At 36.9% G+C, this 25,814-nt stretch overlaps 1 protein-coding gene across 5 annotated transcripts in view; it reads right to left on the minus strand.

The window, feature by feature from the left end:
• RAP1GDS1 (Rap1 GTPase-GDP dissociation stimulator 1) overlaps positions 1 to 25,814 on the minus strand; it is a 141,070-nt gene that overhangs the window by 73,012 nt on the left and 42,244 nt on the right. For 4 of the 5 annotated variants that reach the window (XM_081085742.1, XM_081085743.1, XM_081085741.1 and 1 more), the window contains exons 3-4: positions 7,761 to 7,883; positions 3,441 to 3,566 (exon numbers count right to left, since the gene is read on the minus strand). In XM_081085742.1, the coding sequence (XP_080941868.1) occupies positions 3,441 to 3,566; positions 7,761 to 7,883 (249 nt within the window). Of the gene's footprint in view, positions 1 to 3,440; positions 3,567 to 7,702; positions 7,884 to 25,814 lie in introns of all 5 variants that reach the window. The other variant, XM_081085744.1, reaches the window with a different exon arrangement.

Genomic DNA, 25,814 nt, shown 5'->3' on the forward strand with positions numbered 1-25,814 from the left:
AATGTTTTGATTTTTATTTATTTTAGAAAGAAAGGAAAAAAGGGACAAATATCAATCCTGACAAGGGATCGAACTCGCAACCTGAGTACGTGCTCTGACTGGGAATCAAACTGGCAACCTTTTGGTGCATGGGACGATGCTCAACCAACTGAGCCACACCAATCAGCGTTAATACTTCTGTTTATTTAAAATCACATTCCCTAGCATATTCCAATCACAACTTTACTGATTTCTAAAAATGAAATACAATTTTCTTCTTTGATCTAAAAGATGTCAAACTTCCCATAAGTTATTTTGCCAAAGTTCCAGAGCAAAAGAGTTTTAAAATGTTGCTTATATCAAAAGTCTGTTTGGATAGTTCTAAAGAGAAATCCATAACTGAAGTGCTTTGAATGCTTTCTGGAAAAACAGAAAAAAGACCAGGTATTTTAATGTTCCCACAAAGCGATTCTTTCATTTCTATATGCAAGAGAGAGCCGGGGATTTAAAAAGTTCGTAACAGCAAAGCCTCACTACGTCCCATTTAGCAGTTTTATCATCTGTTACCAGATGTTAGCATTATGTAAGATCATTTCCTCCTATTAGGAAGAGTTCCTAAAATCCGGTAAAAGCTGGTAAAACTGAAATCTAACCTACTTTTTTCAAAAGATTTCCATGGATTTAAATTTAACTGAAATATGCTAGCAAACACTTTGCTTTTTAAGTGTTAAAATAAAAATCTGTAAAACAGGCATACATTTCTCAAATTTACTTCTCTAACAGTGAATTCCTTATAATAAACTCACACAAAAAATTATTCATTTAGAGTATATTTATAAAATGTAAGTAAACTGATTATTCTAATGTATAAGTTTAGTAAAACACAAATGTGAATTTTAAAACATGTTATTTATAAGAAAAAGATTTCTTGTATTTATAAAACTGCCACGTGTAGTTTTCTATTATCCTTCATTCTTTGAAGGATAATAGAAAACTACATTCTCAAGATGGAAGTTTAATAAATTAATTAAAATAGAAGCCATTCAAAACTTTTTAAAAAGAGAAATCTAATTTCTGGGTTCTTTCAAACTGCCAATTGTCATAAAATACAATGAGAAATACATTTCAAATACATTCACAAGTCAAGTACATAACATCCCATTTACAGACTATTATGTTATTCCTGCAATTCAAATATAGGCACTATACTTTTCCTACAATTATTTGCAAAAATCAATAAAAAGTTCACAGAAAGCTAATTTCAAATAAAAGGGTAAGAAAACATACATTCTAATGAAAATTATATGCATAAGCAGGACACAATGAACACATTTCATCACATGATTTATAGTAATAAGTTACTTCTTATATTAATATTTAAGACTACTAACTTCATTTTTCTTAAAAAAGGTTTAAAAGTATGTATAAAAATCAGGCTGTATTCACTATGCTCAATTTTCCATGGAACTATAACTTCGATTAAATTACATGAGAATAAAGTGGCTATAAATATTACAGATAAATGAAATTTAAAAAACGAACATCATAGCCTAAAGATTTTCTACTGTATACCTTGTAAGAACAGAGTGAATGGATATGATAAAAACACTATAATAATGGACTGTGGTTTCATCAAAATAACAATCATATTAACTAGACATTACCCCAACTTCAAGGTTCATTAGTACACAGGAAATAAAATTACTCTGCCCATAACAACAGAGCAACATGAAACAATAAATCACTATGGGTGTTTCTTCTATTTTACCATTAAGTGAAACTCAAAACAAAAGTACACAAAAGAGATATCTCCTATGTTCAAACAATGGGTAATTCAAGAATACCTGAACTAAACAAGATTAAAAAATACTTTTGATAGCCTTAAATTCTAAAAATAAACACAGGATAGTAATGATCAATGCTCTCCAAGTACATGCCATCAATCATTCACAACTACTCTGTAGAAGTCTTTAGAATATATATTGTTAAAATTAATCATATAAAATATAAATAAGTGATTCATTCTTGAAAACTAACATTGTAAGCTATGGTGTTTAATAAGAACATTAAATATGAAAATGCAAATTATAAACATACAGCACTAGAATTTTGTAAATAAAGTTAATATTCTAGCAAAGAAAGAACTAGCATCTATTCCCCCAGACATAATAGTTAATGTTCCAGAAAAAGGAAGGAAAGGAAGAATAAATAAGACTAACCTTACCACCACAGCTACAGACAATACGACTGAAAGCTGTAGTTTTAATCCTTTTTTCTATTTCTTTCTCTTATCATAAATGAATATGTTTATGACCTTATGTAATATCTGGTTTATGTGCACAAACCACTATTGGAAACATTGCCTATTATAAAAAGGCTTTGTCTTGTGTGTTTATACCAAAATAGAACTCATGTAAAAAGTGAATTATAAACTCAATGGAGAAAATAAGCAATAAAAGTTATCCTAGTTATATAATAGAATTAAATTCCTAGGAGACTTTAAGGGTGAAATTTAAAGTATTTGTTTTGGGCTCAGAAAATATAAATCTAGGGAAAATCAGAATAAATCTAATTAAATTAAATAGACTCAAAATTTTTCTATATTTTGCTTTACATATATGTAGCAAAGGAGAAGCAGGAAGTGCAAAATTTTTGCAATATATCCATATCCACGTTCTTGCTTTCTTTTTGCCTACAACAGTATATGACAGAAAAGGGTGAGGATGACAATGGCTTTGTGACAAATAGGAATGGAATCAACGCAGACGTAGTAGGCCAATCTAGCTTTTGAGAAGGTAATGGTTTTTATGAATGGTTTTACTGAATTGCAAAAACGTACTTGGACTGCCCTAGCTGGTTTTGCTCAGTGGATAGAGCATTGGTCTGTGGACTGAAGGGCTCCAGGTTTGATTCCAGTCAAGGGCACATGCCCAGGTTGTGGGCTTGATCCCCCATGTGGGGTGTGCAGGAGGCAGCTGATCAATGATTCTCTCTTACATTGATGTTTCTCTCTCTCTCTCCCTCACCCTTCTTCTCTGAAATAAAAAAATATATATTTAAAAAAAAATGAAATAAAAATGTATTTGGACAGACTTCTAAACTTTAAAAAACTGTGTTCATAAACATTCTTATTCAGAGATAGTACTTTAATAAAACCTAATTAAAAAGATACAGATATATTTAATTAAATGCCCAATTTCTTAGAAACTAACTTACTTTCCTCTAAAAATATAATTTGTGATAGCAGAGGAAAAGAACTATCATTTCCTATAATTTCTTAGTTAAGACTAGTATGGCCCATATTTCCACCAGTTCTACTAAATGTGCAGAGCTGTCATACAGGCCCATGTTAGTGTCTTTAGCCTAGAACGGACAATGCTAACACTAAAAGGGAAATCAGTCTGAATATCATAATCTTTAACAAAAGTTTATAAGTGTATCACTGATATTTCAACACTTACGGCTATCATAACATATGTTTCCTAGAGCCCTGCCCGTTTGAAGCAGCACTTCCTGGTCTTTGCTATTTAGTAGCTGCACCAGTGGTGAAATCAATCCAGCATCCACACACGGAATTCGCATAAACTCTGAAAATAAGAGACATATTTAATTAAAAATTTAAAAATTCACAAGTTACACAAATCATGTTCCTTAATAAAATACTTATTATTAAAATGCTTAAGGTGGCTTACTATTTGAAGAGTACATTTCTGTTCAAAATTACCATTGCTACTCTACTACATACTTCATGAAACAAGTACACAAAAAATTAGTGGAGTCATATTTTCCTTTGCTGACAGTCTGCCATAAACCAAAAGGATTTTTAATTAACTTACTTTATACCTAATTTATCACCATCTTCTTATAATAATTGGATGTGCTTATGAAGCAGCATATGATGGTAAAGAAACTGATAATGGTCTTTCCATGAGCCTGATAATTAAAGTACAGCAGGTCCTCAAACAACTTGTTCCGTTCAGTGCTGTTTTGTTATAATGCTGATGAGATGCAGTAGAAATCTAACTCTTGTTTATATCAGATTAGCCTATGGTAAAATCGGTTTTGTCATCCATTGTTTCACCACAGTTCCTCCATGAACCTATTAATGACACTAAGTGAGGGCTACTGTACTACAGTTTTAAACAAGGCCATCAAATTGCATAATTTTCACTGTATGTTCTCTAAAAATTTAAAATACAGCATTTTTAAAAAGGTTCAAGTGAATCATCCTATATAATAAAAGGCTAATGTGCAAATCAACTGAAGAGTGGTACAACCAGTCATTATGATGGACAATGACCAGCAGGGGACAGATGTTCAACGCAGGAGCTGCCCCTGGTGGTCAGTGTGCTCCTACAGGGGGAGCGCTGCTCAGCCAGAAGCCAGGCTCGCAGCCGGTGAGTGCGGTGGTGGGAGCCTCTCCCGCCTCCGCAGCAGCACTAAGCCATCAGTCAGACATCCTCCAAGGGCGCCCAGGCTGCCAGAGGGAGCAGGCCGGGCTGAGGGAACCCCCCCTCCCAGTGCACGAATCTCAGGCACTAGGCCTCTAGTTATAAATAAATCCTTTTCCATTGATAAGACTCAAAAGAACCATCTATTCCTTATCTTCATTCCTACTCTTTATTAAAATTCATTTCATGGATCACTCATATCTACTGTTGTACCCATACATTTGGTCTAAAGCACAAAACGTATTCTTATACTTCAAACATTTTTCTTTCCTTGGCTTTATAATATACCATTCTAAATTTAACAACTCCCAATGATACCATCATAGTCATGATTAGACAAACTTTTATACAGTGTCTCATGAGGGACTAACAAAATTTAAGGATATGAAGATAACTAATTGATGAAAGTTCTCTAATAACCAATATTAGAATCATCCTTTTGAATATCACGACTTACTGAATGTTCTAATCAATAAAGATCTAGTTCTTTCACCAATAATTTATCCTACTTAATCCTTTCACACTCACTTTCAGAGAGGGTCAACTCCTTAAATGGTACCACAAGTACCCTCATAAACAATATCCCTCTTTCCTTTCATTTTCAAATTCTTAGAACATATCATATAGGGCTATTATGTGAACTGTTTGTTACCTATGAAGCAGCTTCTTTTCCCCCTAACTATAGCTATAAGTCAAGAGGTATTCCTCTCTACCTAAATAAAGGATTGCATTTCTATCATATTTCTTACTTACCTCTAGATTACTGAAAATCCTCTATAATTTAAACTCAAAGATTAAGAGTACTTTCTTACTTCTAAAGCTAACCTTTAAGTATATTGTCAATGTTTTGTTTTGAACTCAGTAGTATGTATGAGATATTCTATTACCTATTGAAAATTATGCTATATACTTCCATGAATTCAATGACTATAGAAGATGACACATCAGTCTACTTGTCTACCTCTTAAATTAATAATTACTTTAGAATCTTTATAGATTTCAAACCTTAAAATAACTTGTCATCAACTCAAATTAATCAAATTAAAGGCAGAGATATTCATTATTCTTTTCATCTTTCTCAATGCCTAGATTCCAACAGGGGCATATTTAAATGACTACAAAAATTTAGGAACAGAATGATTTGCATTCTTTTCATAAATGGAATCTGTGGTTATATCTTATTGTTTTGCTTATTTGTTTTGTTAGTATTCTTCAGGCAATGGCAGCATTGATGAATTACTATTTTTCTTTGCTTTTATGTTCTAATTGTCTATATCAACCTATCTTTCAAATTTTTGATGCTATAATCAATATTCAGTGTTCTTGAAATGATAAAGGGTAAATAATTACAGGAAAATTGTGGATCAAGTAAAACTGTTCTGAACTGAATTTTTTATATTTTATTCCAAAGCATATAAAGAATACTTTAACCCAGCGAGAGTGGCTCAGTGGTTGAGCATTGACACGTGAACCAGGAGGTCATAGTTCAACTCTGGTCATGCCTGGGTTGTGGGCCCAATTCCCAGTGGGGTGTACAGGAGGCATTCAATCAATGATTCTCTTCTCGTCACTGATGTTTCCATCTCTCTCTCCCTCTCTCTGAAACCAATTAAAAAAAAACAAAAACAAAAAACCTTAAACATACACAATGTTATATTTCAATTAGCTCTATTCAAAAAAAGAATAAAGAAAATTAGCATATTCCTCAGCTTCTTCAGTCAATGTAAAAGCAACATTGCCAGTCCCTGGAGAAAGTAAACTTCTTCCAAAACCTTTTGCTTTTCAGGCAATTTACTTTTTAAGTAAGAAGTGCAGCCCTCATTAGCTAGTATTAAAAACGTGAAGTTACCTACTTCAGATGGATAAATGTGAAAACATACCAGTAATTTTTCAGGAATATGTTTAAAATAATATATAGCATTGATCTACATACAGAAATATAGATACTATTACAGAATGACTGATGGTCATCCTCTCTCAAAGTGGTACCTACTATCTACCTCCCTAGTTTCTGGAAATCTATATTGTGATCCTAATGAGATTAAAAATCAACTACTTGATCTTAAAAATAAAGCTGCTTTGCATCTAAGAGTCAGACAGTGGTGGTCTAGATTAACAAACCATTTCTGAGGGGGATCTATTTTCAAACTAAATCTGCTTCAGAAGTTCTTTGTTGTCCTGAGGTAATCACTATCTATTCACAGCAATTCAAATCTGCTTGAAGTACATGAAATATTTCAAGACCTGAACATTCATGACTAGCTGAAATCCAAAGCACAGTATAGTGATAATATAATTACAATAGCTAGTCGTGATTTACATATAAAAACCTTACTGAAGCCTGAAAGACATTTTGAGAACCTCTAAACAAATGAAAAGAATTTCATGGTAATTTTCTTTTTGGTAATACATTTATGAACAAGTTGTTTAACTGGGTCAAAAACAACATAACATTAGTATCGTACAATGCCACCTGCCATAGTGATTACACAAATGAGGCCAGAATTTAAAAAAAATTTTTCTTTAAAGTATAACATATGCAACTTACTAAAATAAAATGCCTAAAAATAGTATCAAATCATAAACTGAAACAAACTAAAGGTATTACATTTAGTATGGTCCTCCCTTAATGTTAAAAACTGCTTTAAGTCAGGGTTTTCTCAAATTGACCAAATTAAAAAATCATATGCAAATATTTCTGCTACAATAAATTCTTGCAAAGAATCTCTTATTAGATGTAAACTATATGTAATGGGATGGATTAGCTATTACATGATCTAAGCTTTGTTGTCATTATTATTTTTCCAGAGTATTTTTAAATGGAAATTTAAAAAATAAATGTTTCCCTTGAAGGTAAATGCAGAAAACAGAACATATATTCTAATTGCTCTGTTGCTGTCAAGTGTCAATGTCAGGAGGATAGACCATACTAAAAATAAATAGTTCAAACCTGGGTACAATACAAACAATATATACACTGAAAAGAATAAGCTAAGCTCTCTGTGACAATAAAGATAAATGACTCAGTGGCAATTTTAAGAATCCTATAACCAAAGTAATAACTGATATAGGTACAGCAAGGACTAGTAGTGTTTTCCTTTAATTCAACTCTAAAAGCTAAAAGAAGGGAATAGCAGATGTGAAATGTATAAATAAAATGACTATAAATATAGTCATTTTTAACAATTACATGAAAAAGGCAAAGGAAATATAAAAAAATTGAAAATGTCTAATCTACAAAATTAAAACATAAATTAATAAAACATACTGACAATTAAGGTGTAAAACTGAAGATGTTCCCAGCAGAAAAGTTCTTGAGGAAAACCTCACCATTTTTGGCTACTTCAGCTATGATGTTAGCTACTTTGGCTGTACAGGAAGACTGTGGAATCAACAGGCTTGAAAACAATTGAAGTATCCCACTTCCTTGGATTTTTTCACTTGTTTCCATATCTGAAAGAGATATATACAAAGAGCTTCAATGAAAATCTTCAACAATAGCCTGACAATTTTATATACAATACATTCTTCAAGAATTCTCACCATCTAAATAAAAATCTGTTCAGTATGGATTCAAATGTATGCAACTTATATAAAATTACCTTCATTTCCACAACCTCCTTTTGAGTTTTTATTTGTACAAAACACTTTATAATGCAGTCTTTTCTCTATCTACAGTCAGATTGTAAAGGAATTCTTTTTGAATATACCAATTGTATACTAAACTTACTTTTCAATGTCAGTTCCAAGCCTGTCTGTTCAGAGTAGGAATGTCTTTTTTTCGATCTCCCTTCTGAATTCTGTAACAGTGTACTATTTTTACATAGGTTTACACACTTGGGATGATTAAAAAATCAGTGTTTATTAACATACGAGAGGCCTGATGCATGATATTTGTGCAAAAGTAGGCCTTTGCTGCCTCAGCCCTTGCAGCCCTGGCTGCCTCGGCTTCATCCAGAAGGTCATCCGATAGTCGTTCCGTCATTTGCATATTATGCTTTTATTATTAGAGATAGTTCATTTTCAAGATTTAAAAGAATCTACAGAAATGAATAATTTTTTTGTAAATGCCTGTTTTGAAACTGATGACCATTCTGGTCCAAGCACTGCTGATAATGCAAAGCAATGGAATCACAAACATCAAAAATCATTTCATTTGTCAACTTCATTTCATACGCATCCTTAATTTGTCGACTGCTGCCAGTTTTGTACCATAAACTTTATCTTTTATGTATTTCCATAAAAGAAAAAAAAAGTCTAGTGGCACTTTAGGATAAATTTTCTTTGTTCAAAGCTTAGCCTGACCTCACATTATTTCAAATCAGTTAAACCTGAAAAGGAGTGAAAATTAAGAGTTTTTTTGGACACTATATATAAGCTGGGGCAAAACTAGGTTTACAGTTGTCTACTTTTGCCCCACCCTGTATATATAAATTCTATGGTTTGCTATATACTATCATAAATATTATTTTTAAAATAATAATTAAATGAGCAAAAAACCCACCTCATATCACTTTATATGGAGAGATAGAGGACACTATAGTTCTATATGACTACTATGTTTTTCATTCAACTCTTCAAACCACCTCTAAGGATGAAAAGAAGCAGTGAACAGATTCAGTGATATAGAAAGTCAAGAGACCCCCTACTTCTTTCTTTGGTAAAAAATATATATAAAGAACCTTTCAATGAAACCAAGTTACTTCATGTATCTATTATTAAAAGCATGACCTATTAAAAGATAACAAGAACATCTGGAATGATGATGCAAATAAAGAAAAACTCAAGGAAATAAAACTTAAAATTACTATTTGATGCTGAACAATGAAGAAGCATAGCATCCCTGTCCGGTTTGGCTCAATGGGTAGAGTGTCAGCTTGTGAACTGAAGTGTCCTGAGTTCAATTCCAGTCAAGGGCACATGCCCAGACTGTGGGCTCGATCCCTAGTAGGGGGCGTGCACAAGGGAGCCAATCAATGATTCTCTCTCATCATTGATATTTCAATCTCTCTCTCTCTCCCTTCCACTCTCTGAAATCAATAAAAACATTAAAAAAAAAAAAAGAGAGAGACATAGCATATGTTTAAAGATAGAGTGGTAAACTCATTAAAAAATTCAATTTAAAATTGTTTCTACTAGTATGTATAGATCCTCTATCTTTACATACTTTAGATATACAAACTAATAAGAGAGAACACTGAAGATTTAGTAGCTAATGTGATCAATAGAGTAGAAAAATAATTTTAATAAAATAATTTGAGAAATTCTACAAAAATAATGCATTTCTTTATATTAAGTGCCGATTAGTGCAGTTTTTCAAACTGCACTATCCATTAGAAACTCTGAAATGGATTTGGTGAACAAGGTCCAGCAATTTCTTGAAGAGAGACCAGAATGAACACCACCAGCCAAAACAACAAAAGAATAGGAAAAATTTTGCCTGGTGTAAGGTAAAAACACTGTTAGTGAAACTTTGAATTATACATATGCACATGTATAATTAACTGTATGTGTATGCCTACTTTATGTAAAATGTATTTCTAACCACAGGTTCTGTTCAAAAAGTTAAGAACCACTATGCTGTGCACTGCTTGACTACCCAGGGCTACAGAACCATAACACTCTCTTAACATCAAGAGAAGCTCGAGTTGTCAAATGGCTGAAGCAATAGAAAAGTATATAGATAATTACACTTCCATGTATTTATTATCTTTGAAAAAGTAATTTGCAATTTATTTATATGTGTTTATCCATGACATTGATACTACAGATCAATCAAGTAACCAAGATTATACAATGTTGAAATTCCAACCATGCATTTTCTTTACCTAGCATAAGCATAGTGCATTTTCACACAGCCAGTACTATTTGAGTTTCTAACATTTTATGTACTACAAAAGACATTTGTAGTACGTAAAACAACCTTATTTATTAGTTGAAATAAACAGATACCCAGAAAAATGAAGTAGACTTGTCTAAAAGTCACCAATCATACTAATCACAGAGCATAAACAGCAACTTCAGATTCTACTGAACTAACAAATTGAAATGTGTGTCAGCTGGCAACCACTGGTATTTTTTACAACAGAAAACTTAAGCAAAAATAGATGAAACCTGTCCTCTTGTATGCTGTCACTTACTAGATTTCTTACAATTCAAATTACTCAAAATGTCATGTGCACATGATGAGGACATAAACATAGCAGTTGTCTTTTTAACAAGCCCATTTATAAAATACTAGAAGCCCGGTGCACAAAATTTGTGCACTGGGGTGTGTGTGTGTGTGTGTGTGGGGGGGGGGGGGGGGGGGTGTGTCCCTCAGCCCAACCTGTGCCCTCTCACAGTCTGGGACCCCTCGGGAGATAACTACTTGCTGGCTTAGGCCCGCTCCCCTGGTGGCAGATGGCACGCCCAATCCCGTGGTGTCTGCCCCATCTCCCCCGGTTGCAGATGACAGGCCCAGATCCTAAGCTGGGTCAGGCGGCTGCTCAGATAGTGCTGCCGCCCGCCCCGCCTGGCCCACCCTGCACATGACAGGTCCGGATTCTGGGCTGGGGTGGGATTGTGCTGCTGCCTGCCCCGCCCGCCCCATCCAGCACAGGGCAGGTCCGGATCCTGCGGTGGGGCGGGCAGTGGCTGAGGATCTCACTGCCGCCAGCCCCACCCGCCCTGCCCGCCCCACCCCACACACCACAGGCCCAGATCCCACACTGGGGCGGCCAGCGGCTGGGGATCACGCTGCCGCCAGCCCCAGGTGGGGCAGCGCAGTGGGATTTGCCTGCAGTATTTAAATTAGCCACCATCTTTGTTGGCGGTTAATTTGCATATCATGCTGATTAGCCAATGGGAGGTGTAGCAAAGGTACAGTCAATTACCATGTTTGTCTATTATTAGATAGGATAATTTGCCTTTTTGCTTTTGTTTTGTTTCATGGATTAAAATAAGTTTTTAAGGTACCACCTGAAAACCTCACACTAAATTTCCATTAATTTTTTTTAAGCAAGAAGCCAAAAAGAACTGAACCCAATTTTCCATAGTAAAATCCTTCCTTTTCTAACCAGAAGATGTACTACTACAACCTTAGATTGCCCCAGGGGTCTTATACCACCATCTGTTGGTGCTAAGACAAAAGAGCAAGAGTATGGCAAAAGGCATGATCATGATTAAATGTGAAGTCGAGGCACTTATATGCTTGGAGGCAAGCAGTTAACTGCAAATCACCCATGCATGTCTCCCCTTTGACTATAACTGAAAGAATGGCTTAACATCAGAGCTGATGGGGAAAGAGAAAAAAGAAAACAATACAAAATTCTTGTACTCTGATGAGACAGACTTTCCACAGATTATAATCCAAGGAATTGGAAGAAAAGTTATACTAAGATGAATCAAGAATTTGGGAATGGTATTTTTTATGCTATTGTCAGAGAAATCAAAGAAATAAATATAATCGTCTCTCATGTAAATCTGATTTACAATTTTAAAAAAACCTAACAGGAATTCTATTTATTTGCTAGCATCTGGATTTCTATATAGGTTTAGAATTTAAATTCAACAGTTGGGAATTACCCTTCTTTCCTATGGCAGAAATACACAAAGGACCAAATACTGCTTATCACTAAAATGTCACTGTTCAATAAACAATTATAAAGTTTCAGCATCATTTCATATATACTTTCTCCACTGGCATTACACTGCATTTCAAATGCATAGTGATTTGTGAAACTAAAAGATGTTCTCAGATATCTGTGAATACCCTTGAAATGATTTTAAAAGCACATTAAGAAGTAGTCAGCAGTTAGTGTTTGCAGGTCTAAATAAAGAAGGGCTACTTGTTAAAAAAAAAATCATGAACTGAGCTCAAGAGGCCTATAAAAAAATTGGCTTTTCATTATTTTTGCCAGTCTACTATAGACATTTTAACTACACGTCTTTTAAATGTTTTTAGGAATCAATTCACTATCTTTCTCCCCCTGCACAGTTGGGTGCGGTCATAAAAAATGTTTGAGTATGACTATAAATTACAGGCGCTGGCAGTCCTTGAGTTTTAAAGGACCCATATATGATGGGAATTGCTCCTCTAAAATAATATCTGTAGAACCTACTGCAGCAGTCATATCCATCACAGCAGCCCTTGCAGTGCAGCAAGCGTTCTTTCTGTCCCTATAGTCCTGTGTCCACACTCCATCTGGCCTCCTGGTGGCAATAAGCAGCTTAGTTATGAAACTGCCACTGACCAAAGGGAAAAGAAAACTGAGCAATTAGGTCAGAGAAACTTTAAAGAAGAGTCCATCAAGAACCTAGGTTACAATGGCATTATGGGGAGAAGTTAAAGCACCGCTTGTAGAACTTCTCAAGGCCAATAACCTGGTAGAACACAGGAAATAAGCAGAATGGGAATAACTCATAATTTAAGATATAGCTTGGGAAAGGCTGAAGTTCCCCAAAAAGCTGCCAAATAAATACAATAAAAAATTGGCTATACAGTTAAATACCAAGATGGTGTTTTCAGGTATGCTACTACAATAAATTGAATTTTTGATGTTATGTTAGCGTATAGACTTCATGAGGATAAATTAATAAAAAGCATTTGATAACCAATTTATAGTAAACTCCAAGTTAGAAAAACAAAAATGACTGCAATTACTAGAACTCTCTTGGATTAAAAATGTATTTGTATAAATTGATAGTATTTTTTAAATTAATAAAAATACCTTTTTCAAAAGTAATAAAAATGCCTTTTAAATAACATCTGTGCAAATAAAGAAATTAAAGGGGGAAAACCCCTCGCGGGGGTGATGCATGCATTTATCAAATTAAAACTCTTACCTTTTGCAATAGCATGGACAAGTCTAGAGGTTATTATGCTAAGGGAAATACTGTAATCCAGTCTGTGAAAGACAAATACCATATGATATCACTTAAAGGTGTAACCTAATGAACAAAATAAACTGACAAACAAAACAGAATCAGAGACATGGATATATGGAACAGACTGACAGCTGTCAGAGGGTGGGGGTGGGGAGGGGACTGCATGAAAGAAAGTAAAGGGATTAGCCAAAGAACAAATATGCATAATCCATAGACACAGACAACAGTGTGGTGAGGGGAGGGGATGTAAAATGGAGACATCTTTAACAGTGTAAACAATATTAAATAATACGAACTAAAAAAAAAAAATTAAGTTTTACTTAGAGTAAAGAATAGTATCTTTATATTACATATCCAGGGAATCCTTATAACAGATTTTGAAGAGGAGACGCAGATTTGGATTGACTGCAAGTCAATGGAATATGACTTAAAAGGAGGGTATGTGTATCCTTGTCTCTGAAGAACTATTCATTTCTCAAGGGGTAAATTTTTAGAATAGGATGCAACAAGTGACCTTGCCCTGTGCTCACGCAATCTGATCCAAAGTCAAAGCTTCATTTACTACAGTGATGGCGAACCTTTTGAGCTCGGCGTGTCAGCATTTTGAAAAACCTAACTTAACTCTGGTGCCGTGTCACATACAGAAATATAGAAATTTTTTTATATTTGCAACCATAGTAAAACAAAGATTTATATTTTTGATATTTATTTTATATATTTAAATGCCATTTAACAAAGAAAAATCAACCAAAAAAATGAGTTCGCGTGTCACCTCTGACACGTGTGTCATAGGTTCGCCATCACTGATTTACTACAACACAGACAAGTCCCAAATCCTCTCTCCTTTTTCCAACTGAAAACAAAGTATTTGCAGTTGGATATACCATAAATAACTCAAATTTAATATCCTTCAAATCAAACTTATCCTCTTTTTCTTTAAAATCATTCTAGTCTCTATCTCGGTGAAAGACAGAGAATCCATCTAAGCCACAAGCCTGCCCCAGAATGATTGCAAATTTTTCTCTTTGAGTAAATGCCTTTTTACCACCCACATTCAATCAGAACATAAGTTCCAAATTCCATCTCACCAGCATCTTGTGCATCTATCCTTTCCTTTCTACATTCATGTTATATCAAGTTCTTAGTTCTGACCTTTATTAAATGCAACAGCCTCCTCACAAGTCTCCCTAACTCCAGCCACACACTCCTCCCACTGCTCCTATCTGTGATCCACAGATACCAGAATAAACTTCTGGAAATGCAAATTTTATGTCACTCCCTCTTTTAAATCTTTAAATGATTCTCCATAACTTTTTTGTTTGTTTTTGTTAATCCTCACCTGATGATATTTTTCCCATTGCTTTCCAGAGAGAGTAGAAAGGAAGGAGGGAGGGAGGAAAACATAAATGTGAGAGAGAAGACACATCGACTGGTTACCTCTCGCACGAGCCCAGATCATGAAACCCAGGTATATGCTCTTGACCAGGAATCAAAACTGAGACCCTTGGTTTCAAGGGCTGATACTCTAACCATTGAGCAACAAAGGCCAGGGCTGCATAATTTTTAATTAAACATTCAAGCACATCCATAATATTTCCCAATCCTATCTCCTGATACTCTTCCATGACAATGTACACTCTAGCCACCCTAAATTACTTCTAGTAAACCAAATTAATCACCTTACTTATTACTTCTTTACTGCACATGTTCCCTCTCTGAAACACCACACACTCCCTATTACTTTAGCTAATTCCTGTTCAGACTCAGTGTGCTCATTTAAACGTATTTGACTGATACATTACCTTAAATTTATATCAAAACATTTTTTAAAATTCTGAAAGCATTTTCAAACATATTCTCTCTTCATTTTTAAAACAGGTCATGTGAGATACACATGCTAGATCATGTTCTCTTCATATCACAAATAAGGCTCTGTAATAAGATTATACTGGAAAAAGAAAAAGAATCCAGTTTTTATGATTTTTATTCCCTATTCTACTGCTTTTCCTACTGTTAACTGTTATTTTAGAAGACATATGGTGATGACAATACCTTGACCAGATTTGCCAAGTTATTATGTGAAAAAAAATTATTTAACCTATTTTGCAGGAATAAGAACTACAGTGAAGCAACTAAGTGATAAAGTGAAACGGGTTTAAAATATTTAAAACACATAAGAGGAATATGCTGAGTATAAGAAGATTAAAATTAGGGCATGACAAATGAGAGGCAATGTTTCTAGAGAAAATGGAAGTATATAAAGTGGGGCAGAGGGAAATAAATAAAATGATATTTCTTTCACTGATGAGACCCTCCCCATCCCCCCCCCACCCCCAAATAAGGATTTTAAGCAAATAAAAGGAACATGAGATACAGGAAATAAAAGGATGTATGTAGTCATGAAAAGAAAGAGGGCAGAACAAAGACACATTTTACAGTGACTCACTCTCAGAAACAGGTCTTACTAAAACATTAAATTGTGAGAGTCATTTTAGAAAATTACCAGTGATTTTGGTAGTCTTGCAGTCGTTTCAATTCTAGGATAATGTAAGCTGTGGGAGTCAAAAGAAGTTCTGTGTGTGGAAATCATCACTAGAATAAGCAGGGAGATCTGTTAGTTTGACTATTTTCTTTAAAATTACCACTAACTAGGTCATAGAGTAGTTGCTAAAAAATTAAGATCTGTATTGTTAGAAAATAAATGAAAGATATTTACTGAGAAAATAAACACCAGGAGGAATTGTGTTAATGACTGTAGTAAAAGCAGAGTGTATAACTAGAATTGTTCACCTAGAAGTTCAAAGTAATTACTGAAAATACAGTTCCTATAGAAAATGTGGATTTCTTCACTTCATACTAAGAAAATGAGAATACAGTAAAACAGAGTAAAGAACATTTTCAGTAAAAGACCCACCTCCATCCTATTGTGAAATACCTTGGTAGGAAATATGAAGTAAACAAAGCTAGAGACCTGGCATATACATGATTGGATTTTTTGAAGACCTTAATTTATTAATGTTTACCAAAAGCCTACAGGAATATATACTGTTCCTGAAATAAACAAATTATTTCCTAAGGAGCATCCAATGTGGCTCAGTGGATAGAGCGTCGGCCTGTGGACCAAACGGTCCTGGGTTCGGTTCCGGTCAAGGGCATATACCTCGGTTGCAGGCTCCTACCCAGCCCAGGCCGGCTCTGGTGCAGGATGCAACCAATCAATGTGTTTCCTTCATAATGATATTTCTATCTTTCCCTCTCCCACTCTTTCTAAAAATCAATGGAAAAATATACTCGGGTGAGGATTTAAAAAAAGAGTGATCCAAGGAACCCACTTAAGGAAATATTACTCTTTGTAAACAAGTCAATGTGATGCATGCAAAATTTACTCTACCTTTTTTAGGAAAACAAAAAGAAATAACAAAAAGTTACACATACAAAGAAAAAGAGTAAGGAGTCACTTAAAATGGGCATTACCGTAAGGCTGGCCAAAGGAAACAGTTAAATAGCTCATAGTATCATCTCAAATTGAGATATAATTTAAAAATGTCCAACAATAGAGGACTACTACTGTGGACTAGCCACCCAAAATAACATTATGTAATAATTAAAATGCCATTTTAAAAGTTTATCATTTGAAATGCTAAAAAAATATGGTATAAAAAAGGAACCTACATTTACATGGCATAATTCAAATTTTATAAAATAAAAAAATTATAATTTTTTCTATTTTCCAAATTGTATACAATATGCTCACATTATTTTATAAGAAGAAAATCTATTTCAAATCTGTATATATCAGGGCATACTACTATATACTATGATACTATACTCCAATTGGGCAATTTATTAGCTCTCAGTTCACATAACTGTAAAATCTAGAAATAAAGTGAGCTTCCTGAGTGACTTTTTAGGGCTTCTGCTCCATTTTTCTGAAGTCTCCTCAACTCACCTTTGTGTTAGCATTATCGGACTAGTTCATATCATAGTAGAAAAATGGCTATAAGTTCCCGGTCGTAACAGGCAAGCAACATAGCATAGTTTCTTTCCCCACACCTCCCAACAAGACAAACAAACTCAAAGTCCCATGGTTCACAGCAATTAAACCGATCTGAGTTAATTAGTCTGGCCAGATAAATGCCACACCATGTATTGATTAGTTCAGGCCTAAACAAATTTCAGTGAAAGGACTCTGTGACTTAGGGAGTAAAGATGAGAGTCATCTCACTAAAATCTCGTAGCTTTCCCAAAGTGGAGAGGAAAAAACAGCAAGGGGGTGGGTGGGTGAGGGCAAAGCAGAGACTCTTTAAAAGAAAAAAAAATACACACACACACACAAACACACACAGAGTATAAAAGAAGCAAAGAACTGATCAAGATCTGTAGTGACTTGCTTTATTAAAAAACTCAATGAAAGAGAAAGCAAATCCAAGTAAAATCATGTTGGTTTAAGTAAAGCTGAAAAGTTTTGAAAGTTTGTGGATATAAATTTCAATTCCCTCTCAAGTATAATCCTAGAGAGCTGAAATTCAAAGTTGGCAAGTGAGGCTCAAGAAAGGGCTGAGAATGGGGAAGCAAAAATAGATTATTATTAACCAAGAATTAAATTTGATGCTAATTTCTCAAAGGTTAAAAAACACTTTGAAACAAAGAACTTAATGCTGAAGTGATAAAGAATCAATAATTTATGTAAGTTTTTGGTAGAGGTTTTTAATTATTAGGAAAAATGTCTAGGTTATAGGTTGTGACATAGGAGTTGTTGACTATAAGACATTTTGAGGAAAATCAATATTTTAAAAAGTGTGGATTTAGAAGACTGAAAAAATAAATGAAAGAACAAACCAAAGCACTTCAAGAAAAGTAATATACAAGATTGTCAGATGAAATAGTAATTGTTACAAAATAAGTCATGAGACAAAAACGATTATTTTATATTTGTGTGAAGACATCAAGAGTATGACTAAAGAACCTGCTGGTAAAAAGTTGATAATTTATTTAAAAACTAGAGGCCCAGTGCATGAAATTTGTGCACAGAAGGGCGGGGGGGTGTCCTTCAGCTCCGCCTGCACCCTCTCCAATCTGGGACCCCTTGGGAATGTCCGACTGCTGGTTTAGGCCCGATCCCTTTGGGAATCGGCAGTCGGACATCCCTCTCACAATTCGGGACAGCTGGCTCCTAACCGCTCACCTGCCTGCCTGATTGCCCTTAACCGCTTCTACCTTCCAGCCTGATCACCCTTAAGGATTCCCCTGTTGGCCTGATTGATGCCTAACTACACCCCTGCAAGCTTGATCACCCCCAACTGCCCTACCCTGGCAAGCCTGATCGCCCCCAACTGACCTCCCCTGCAAGCCTGATCGCCCCCAACTGACCTCCCTGCCAGCCTGGTCACACCCAACTGCCCTCCCTTGCAGGCCTGGCTGCTCCCAGCTGCCCTCCCCTGCAGGCCTGATCGCCCACAACTCCCCTCCCTTGCCGGCCATCTTGCAGTGGCCATCTTATGGTGGCCATCTTGTGATTATGTCACGTGAGGGCGTGACGCCACCTAGGCTTTTATTATATAGGATATCTTGTCTAGAACTACAACTACACTGAATCATTCTGAAAAGAGGAGGGAATCAAACTTTTCAAATAGCTCTTCTCAATATATTTTGGCCACAACAATAACAACAAAACCCATCAACACTAAACTGAAAAGAGAAACAGACTTCAGGCCACAATAATCTACCAAGAGTGGAGTAAGCATATGTGTTGAATTTAATTATCGCTGATAAAATAGTAACTAAACTAAATAATGGCTCTTAAAATACAGATGATATTGAAAAGCTATCAGTAAATCAACACACATAAAATCATGTACTGGCTCAGCATTAAATACTTAATAAGTACTAGGAAAATGGTTAGTCAGATACATACTTTGCTCTCAAGAGTTTATAGTTTAGTGAGAGAGACCAGTATAGTTTTCATATCTTGATAAAAATCCCACAACAGTTCAGCCAGTGTGGAGGTCATGGTCAGGGCACATGCCCACAGTTGTGGGCATGATTCCCAGTAGGGGCGTGCAGGAGGCAGCCGATTGATGGTTCTCTCTCATCATTTAGTTTTTATCTCTCTCCTTTCCTTTCTCTGATATCAATAAAGAACATATTTTTTTTTAAAATCCCACACAGATATAATGTACAGAGGTGTTAGGTACGAAATTAAACATGAGCGGTTAGGGTGGGGCCTGTCCTGGGCTTCTGACAGGTCGGACCAACACTGTCTTCAGCCACCTCTCTACGGGTGGCCTTGCAGTCAGTAGTTCCTGAAGCAGACCACTAGTGGGCAGTTTCGGAAAGAGCTGGTTCTCAGCTCAAGTTCAGAGGAAGATGACATGACCTCAATGAGACCTTACTAGAGCCCCAGACTAATTTATAGAGGGTCAGTCAGAAGCACAGGTTAACATGTTCCCTGGGCTTGTGATGGCATCAGAAGTGGGGGCAGAAAGCAGTCTTGTAGGGCTGAACGCTTAGGCTGTGGAATCCGATACTATCTTCAGATAGACAGTGTGGGAATTGAGTTGAATTGCAGGATACCCAACTACTGTCCAGAGCATTGCTTGTTGTTGTTGTGAGGAAAACCTTCTCTTCCTACACATTGGAATTGGGTATAGAAACCTAAAAGAACTGGCAAAATGACCTAGACCCCATATTTGGAGATGTTTGTACCCTTTATGTAATAACTAGAGGCCGGGGGAATGAAATTTGTGCAAGGGGGGAGGGGAGGGGGGGAGGGGAGGAGAGAGTGGTGTCCCTCATCCCAGCCTGGACCCTCTCAAATTCAGAACCCCTCAGGGGATGTCCAACTGCCGGTTTAGGCTGAGGATCGGACCCAAATCGGCAGTTGGACATCCCTCTCACAATCTGGGACCACTGGCTCCTAACTGCTCACCTGCCTGCCTGTCTGATCACCCCTAACTGACTCTGCTTGCCGGCCTGGTGGCCCACAACTTCCCACCCCCGCCAACGTGGTCGCCCCCAACTGTTCCCCCCACCAGCCTGGTTGCCCCTAACTGCCCCCCGTGACGTCCAGGTTGCCCCTTACTGTCCCCCGTGATGGCCTGGTCGCCTCCAACAGCTTCCCTCTGCCAGCCTGGTCGCCCCTAACTGCCCCCCCTGCAGGCCTGGTTGTCCCCAACTGCCCCCCTGCCAGCCTTGTCGCCCCTCACTGCCCCCTATGCCGGCCTGGACGTCCTTAACTGACTCCCCTGCCAACCTGGTTGCCTCCAACTGCCCCCTCCCACCAGCCTGGTTGCCCCCAACTGACCCCCCCCCCCGCCGACTTGGTCACCCCTTACGGTCCCCCCCGCCAGTATGGTCGCCCCAAACTGCCACCCCTCTGCTGGCCTAGTCGCCCCTCACTGCCCCTCCTTCCAGCCTGGATGCCGTCAACTGTGCCCCCTGCTGACCTGGTTGCCCCTCACTGCCCCCCTCTGCTGGCCTGGTTGTCCCTCACTGGCCCCCTGCCAGCCTGCTTGCCCCACACAGGCTGCTGTTCAGTCGTTTGGTCGTCCTTCACTGTCATCCCTGCCGGCCTGGTTGCCCCACACAGCCTGCTGTTCAGTCGTTTGGTCATCCCTCACTAAGCCCCCTGCCGGCCTTGTCGCCCCACTCAGCCTGTTCAGTTGTCTGTTCAGTTGTCCATTTGGTTGCGATGGCCCCTGGCTCTTTATTTATATAGATGCCCTTTGCAGACTGGGCAATAGTAATGTAGGGAATGGTAATGTATAGCACCCAAAATGAGTACTGAAAGGTTTTCAAATTGGTTCTGGATTTACTAGATATAATGGCATTACAGCAAGCGCTTAGGTCTCTGTGTAATGCCCAAGACAAATATCAAATTGAAAATCCTACAAAATCAATGGGGGAAAGGTCAAGGCAAAATGTCCTAAGATAGAAAAGAAAGCAGAGTTTCACAGGGTGGCTCTACTTAAATGATAAGGAGAAAAAGTGTGAAGGAGGTCTGTTAATAGTGCCTAATTCAGGAGAACAATGGAGGAAATAATACTAGTCAAAGAAGAATTCACTCTCTTAAAGATAGGATGAAAAAGGATCATAAATAAGAAAATAAATCACAATCTCCCAAGCCATATAACTAGAACAAGAATAATTGCAAGATGGTTAAAGAACTTTCCTATCTCAGAGTATTTCCTATCTAGATCAGAATTTTCCCTTCAGAACTAGTTTTGAACACTCCTACCTGTGCCCTTTGGATCTCTAAACTATGTTTTTTGGGGGGTGAGGTTTATTGTGTTATTTTTTTGTTTTGTTTTGAAGATCTCTAAACTTTCTAAACAAGTGCCAGACACTCCCAAAACACTACCTTCCTCCTTTCACTGCTCTTAAGCAGAACTCAGCTCTCTTTTCCTTACCTTCTACCCCAAGACTGAGAGCTTGAAGCTTGAGTTATTATTTTCTTAACTGAAAAGTACATTTTTTAAACCGTTTGTCCTCTGGCTTCATGCAAAAATAATTTCTCTACCATTTGGTGACATTCTATTTGCCCCATTCTCATCACTAGCATTCTAATAACCCTCAAATTCACTGGAGCTTACTCTCAGGTTTTCTCTCTCCTACAATTCTTGATATCATCCTGAACAACTATGAATCTTCATGAAGTGGTTAATGACTTGGCCTCACATTCTTTGACCAAATTCTCTACTGTACTTTAACAATCCACCACACAATCACACCAGGGCCCCATTATTATGTAGAACTGCTCCATGGTTGAAAGCTTAAATTTGGAAGTTACTTTCTGAGCACAGTCTTCTATTCTATCATGTATTTTATTTTCCTATTATTGAACAGTTTTAACGGTACTGAAACCTCTATTCCTTCAACTTCTTCCTTCCTAATCTATCAGCCCTCTCCATGATTCATTTCATCCCTACCTACTCTGAAAAATGATCAATGATTTCAGCAATTTTCCTAAAACCCTATTGCATTTTGCCATTCAATCCCTGACAATATATGGCTGGATAAATCTAGCCATATATGTGTTCCTGTTCTCTAATTTTAAAATGTTATGTTATTAAATATGTTAACTAGCACCACAAGATAAGTTCACATTTTACAATCTTAACTGGACATTCTCCATTATTCAGTAATGTTTTAGTTAACTCTAGTTATTCCCCTGTTACATTTCCAAAGCCAGAAATTCTAAACATTTAACTACTCTCTGTATATTCCAAAAAAAAGGTACATTTAGGGAAGAAAATATCTGGGAAAAGGAGTAAGAGATACTGAAAACAGATAACCTTTCCTGGTATCAGAGTGCAAATATTTTACTCCTTCATACTTAACCATGATGTAAACTACCCTTAACTCCTGCTTCTAAGAAAAAGATGTCCTCTTCTTTTCTTCTTATTGGCTATCCTCCAACCTTCTTAAAATCTGCCACCATAGAGATCTTTTAAAAATACAAATCTAATTTTTATTTGCTTTCAGTGGTTTCCCTTAGCGTGGTGCTAGAGTGAGTTTGTACCCTCCCCCCCAAATTCATTATGTTGAAATCTAACCCCCAATGTGATGGTATCAGGAGATGGGGCCTTTGGGAAGTGATCAGGTCATAAGGGCAGAGTCCTCCTGAGTGGGATTAGTGGCTTTACAACTAGAGATCCAGAGAGATGCCTCAATTCTTGTACCATGTGAGGTTCCAGCAAAAAGACAGCTATCTATGAGTCAAGAAACATACCTCACCAGATACCCTGATCTTGATCTTGGACTTCCCAGCCTCCAGAACTGTTAGAAGTGCTATCCAATCTAGGCTATTTTGTTATAGCAGCCCATGTGGACTAAGACACATGGCATGTCTCTCATAATTTGACCTCTTACTCCCTTTTCCAGGTATTAGCTTCCCTGAATGCACCTTTTTTGCTAACCATACCAAACTTTCCAGTTTCTAACTGAAATAGGTTTCCCCCCACCACTATGACTTTGTATACATTGCTTCTATGCTTGAATGTTCTTCCCATAATTCCTGGGTCCTCACATTAACTGGGTGAAGTACACTATATTTTCAAAATCCAGTATTCCCTGATCCTACTCATCAAAATCACCCCCTCCCCAATACGAAATGCTGTAATTGTGTTCGAGCTGTTAGAATCTATTTATAGTGGCTAAAGACCTGAGAATGGATAAGATCACTCAAGGGAAATGCATTTTTACTGAGTCCCTACTGGGGATATAAGCTAAAGAAGACACAAATCATAACCTCACAGAGCTGTCTATTAAGAGAAGTCCTATCTATCCTATCTAATAATAGACAAACATGGTAAATTCTTCACCGATACAGCTCCTAGGGCATTGGAAACTAAAGAGAAAATAAACAAATGGGACTACATCAAAATAAAAAGCTTCTGCACAGCAAAGAAACCATCAACAAAACAAGAAAGCCCACTGTGTGGGAAAACATATTTGCCAATGTCATATCTGATAAGGGACTAATCTCCAAAATTTATAGGGAACTCATACAACTTAACAAAAGGAAAATAAACAATCCAATCAAAAAATGGGCACAGGACCTAAATAGACACCTTTCAAAAGAGGACATTCAGAAAGCCAAGAGACATATGAAAACTTGCTCAAAGTCACTAATCATCCGAGAGATGCAAATCAAAACAACAATGAGGTACCATCTCACACCTGTCAGAATGGTTATCATCAACAAATTCACAAACGACAAGTGCTGGAAACGATGTGGAGAAAAAGGAACACTCGTGCACTGCTGGTGGGAATGCAGACTGGTGCAGCCACTATGGAAGACAGTAAGGAGTTTCCTCAAAAAACTAAAAATGGAACTCCCATTTGACCCTGTGATCCCACTTCTAGGAATATATCCCAAGAAACCAGAAACACCAATCAGAAAGGATATATGCATCCATATGTTCATAGCAGCACAATTCACCATAGCTAAGATCTGGAAACAGCCTAAGTGCCCATCAGTAGATGAATGGATTAGAAAACTGTGGTACATCTACACGATGGAATACTATGCTGCTGTAAAAAAGGAACTCTTACCATTTGCAACGTCATGGATGGAACTGGAGAGCATTATGCTAAGTGAAATAAGCCAGTCAATGAAGGAAAAATACCACATGATCTCACTCACTCATTAATAATAAAGACCATTATAAACTTATGAATAAAAATAGATACAGAGGCAGAACTGCCTCAAACAGACTGTCAAACTACAGCGGGAAAGCCGGGGAGGGTTGAGGGGCGGGGAGGGGGGGGGTGGTTAAGAGATCAACTAAAGGACTTGTATGCATGCATATAAGCATAACCAATGGACTTAAGACACTGGGGGGTAGGGGAGGCCGGGGGATTGTTAAGGGTGGGAAAAAAAGGAGACATATGTAATACTCTTTGTAATACTTTAAGCAATAAAACAATTAAAAAAAGAGAGAGAGAAATCCTATCTATCCTATCTAATAATAGACAAACATGGTAATTGACTGTACCTTCGCTACGCCTCCCATTGGCTAACCAGCATGATATGCAAATTAACCGCCAACAAAGATGGCGGTTAATTTGCATACGTAGGCTCCAAGTGGTGGAGGGGAGACTGAAGGTGAGCCAGAACAGTGAAGACGGAAGACTGAAGGTGACTACTGCCGGAGCCCCGAAGATGGAAGACTGAAGGCGGCTCCAGTTAGAGCGAAGGCCTGGGTCCCAGGTGCTGGAGGAAAACCTGTGCCGGCAGCCAGGAGAAGGGAAGGCCTATTGCATGAATCTCTTCGTGCAACAGGCCTCTAGTACTTTAATAAATGATGACTGATACTACTATGGAGGTTATTTACAACACCTCCATTAAGATCATGGCAGTCTTCATAAATAAGGTAACATTTGAACTGAATTTTAAAAGATAATAAAGCATATTCTAAGCAGTGAGGAGAAAATATATATTCTACAAGAAAGAAAAAGCATTACTAGCTGGGGCCAGAGACTCTAAATTTGCAATAGCAACATTCTATACCACAGGGTGATTTTTTTTTTTACTGTTTTTTGGGGTTTATTTGTTTGTTTGTTTTTGTCAGCAGCTGAAGGCTATCAGCACTGAGAAGTGAAAAGGTAGACGGTTGATATTATTCAAAGTTTGAAGAAAAGGCAGGTAAAAGAACAGTAGTATGGCTACAAAACACCTATTTACCCTTCAGGACCCAGGTGAAATGTCAGTCCCTTTGTGACATTTTGAAAGACAACTATGAGTTGAATCCAGCTCTCTGTTTTCCCAACATTTTATAATCAGCTCTACCATATAATGTATTACACTCTATTAAAATTTAACTATTACTTGTCTTACCAAATGTTCCAGGGCACGGTACCCAATACATGGTGGTATCCAATTAATGCTAGTTCAACAGAATTGCCTTGCCCTTACAACTCAACCAATTAAAAAGGAATATACAAATAATATACACTGAAATAAGTTAAAATAGAGGAATGGATAAACAGTTATAGAATACTGAAGATGGAGCA

This window comes from Myotis nattereri (genome assembly GCF_964212035.1).
Source record: "Myotis nattereri genome assembly, chromosome: 1".
Lineage (NCBI taxonomy): Eukaryota > Metazoa > Chordata > Mammalia > Chiroptera > Vespertilionidae > Myotis > Myotis nattereri.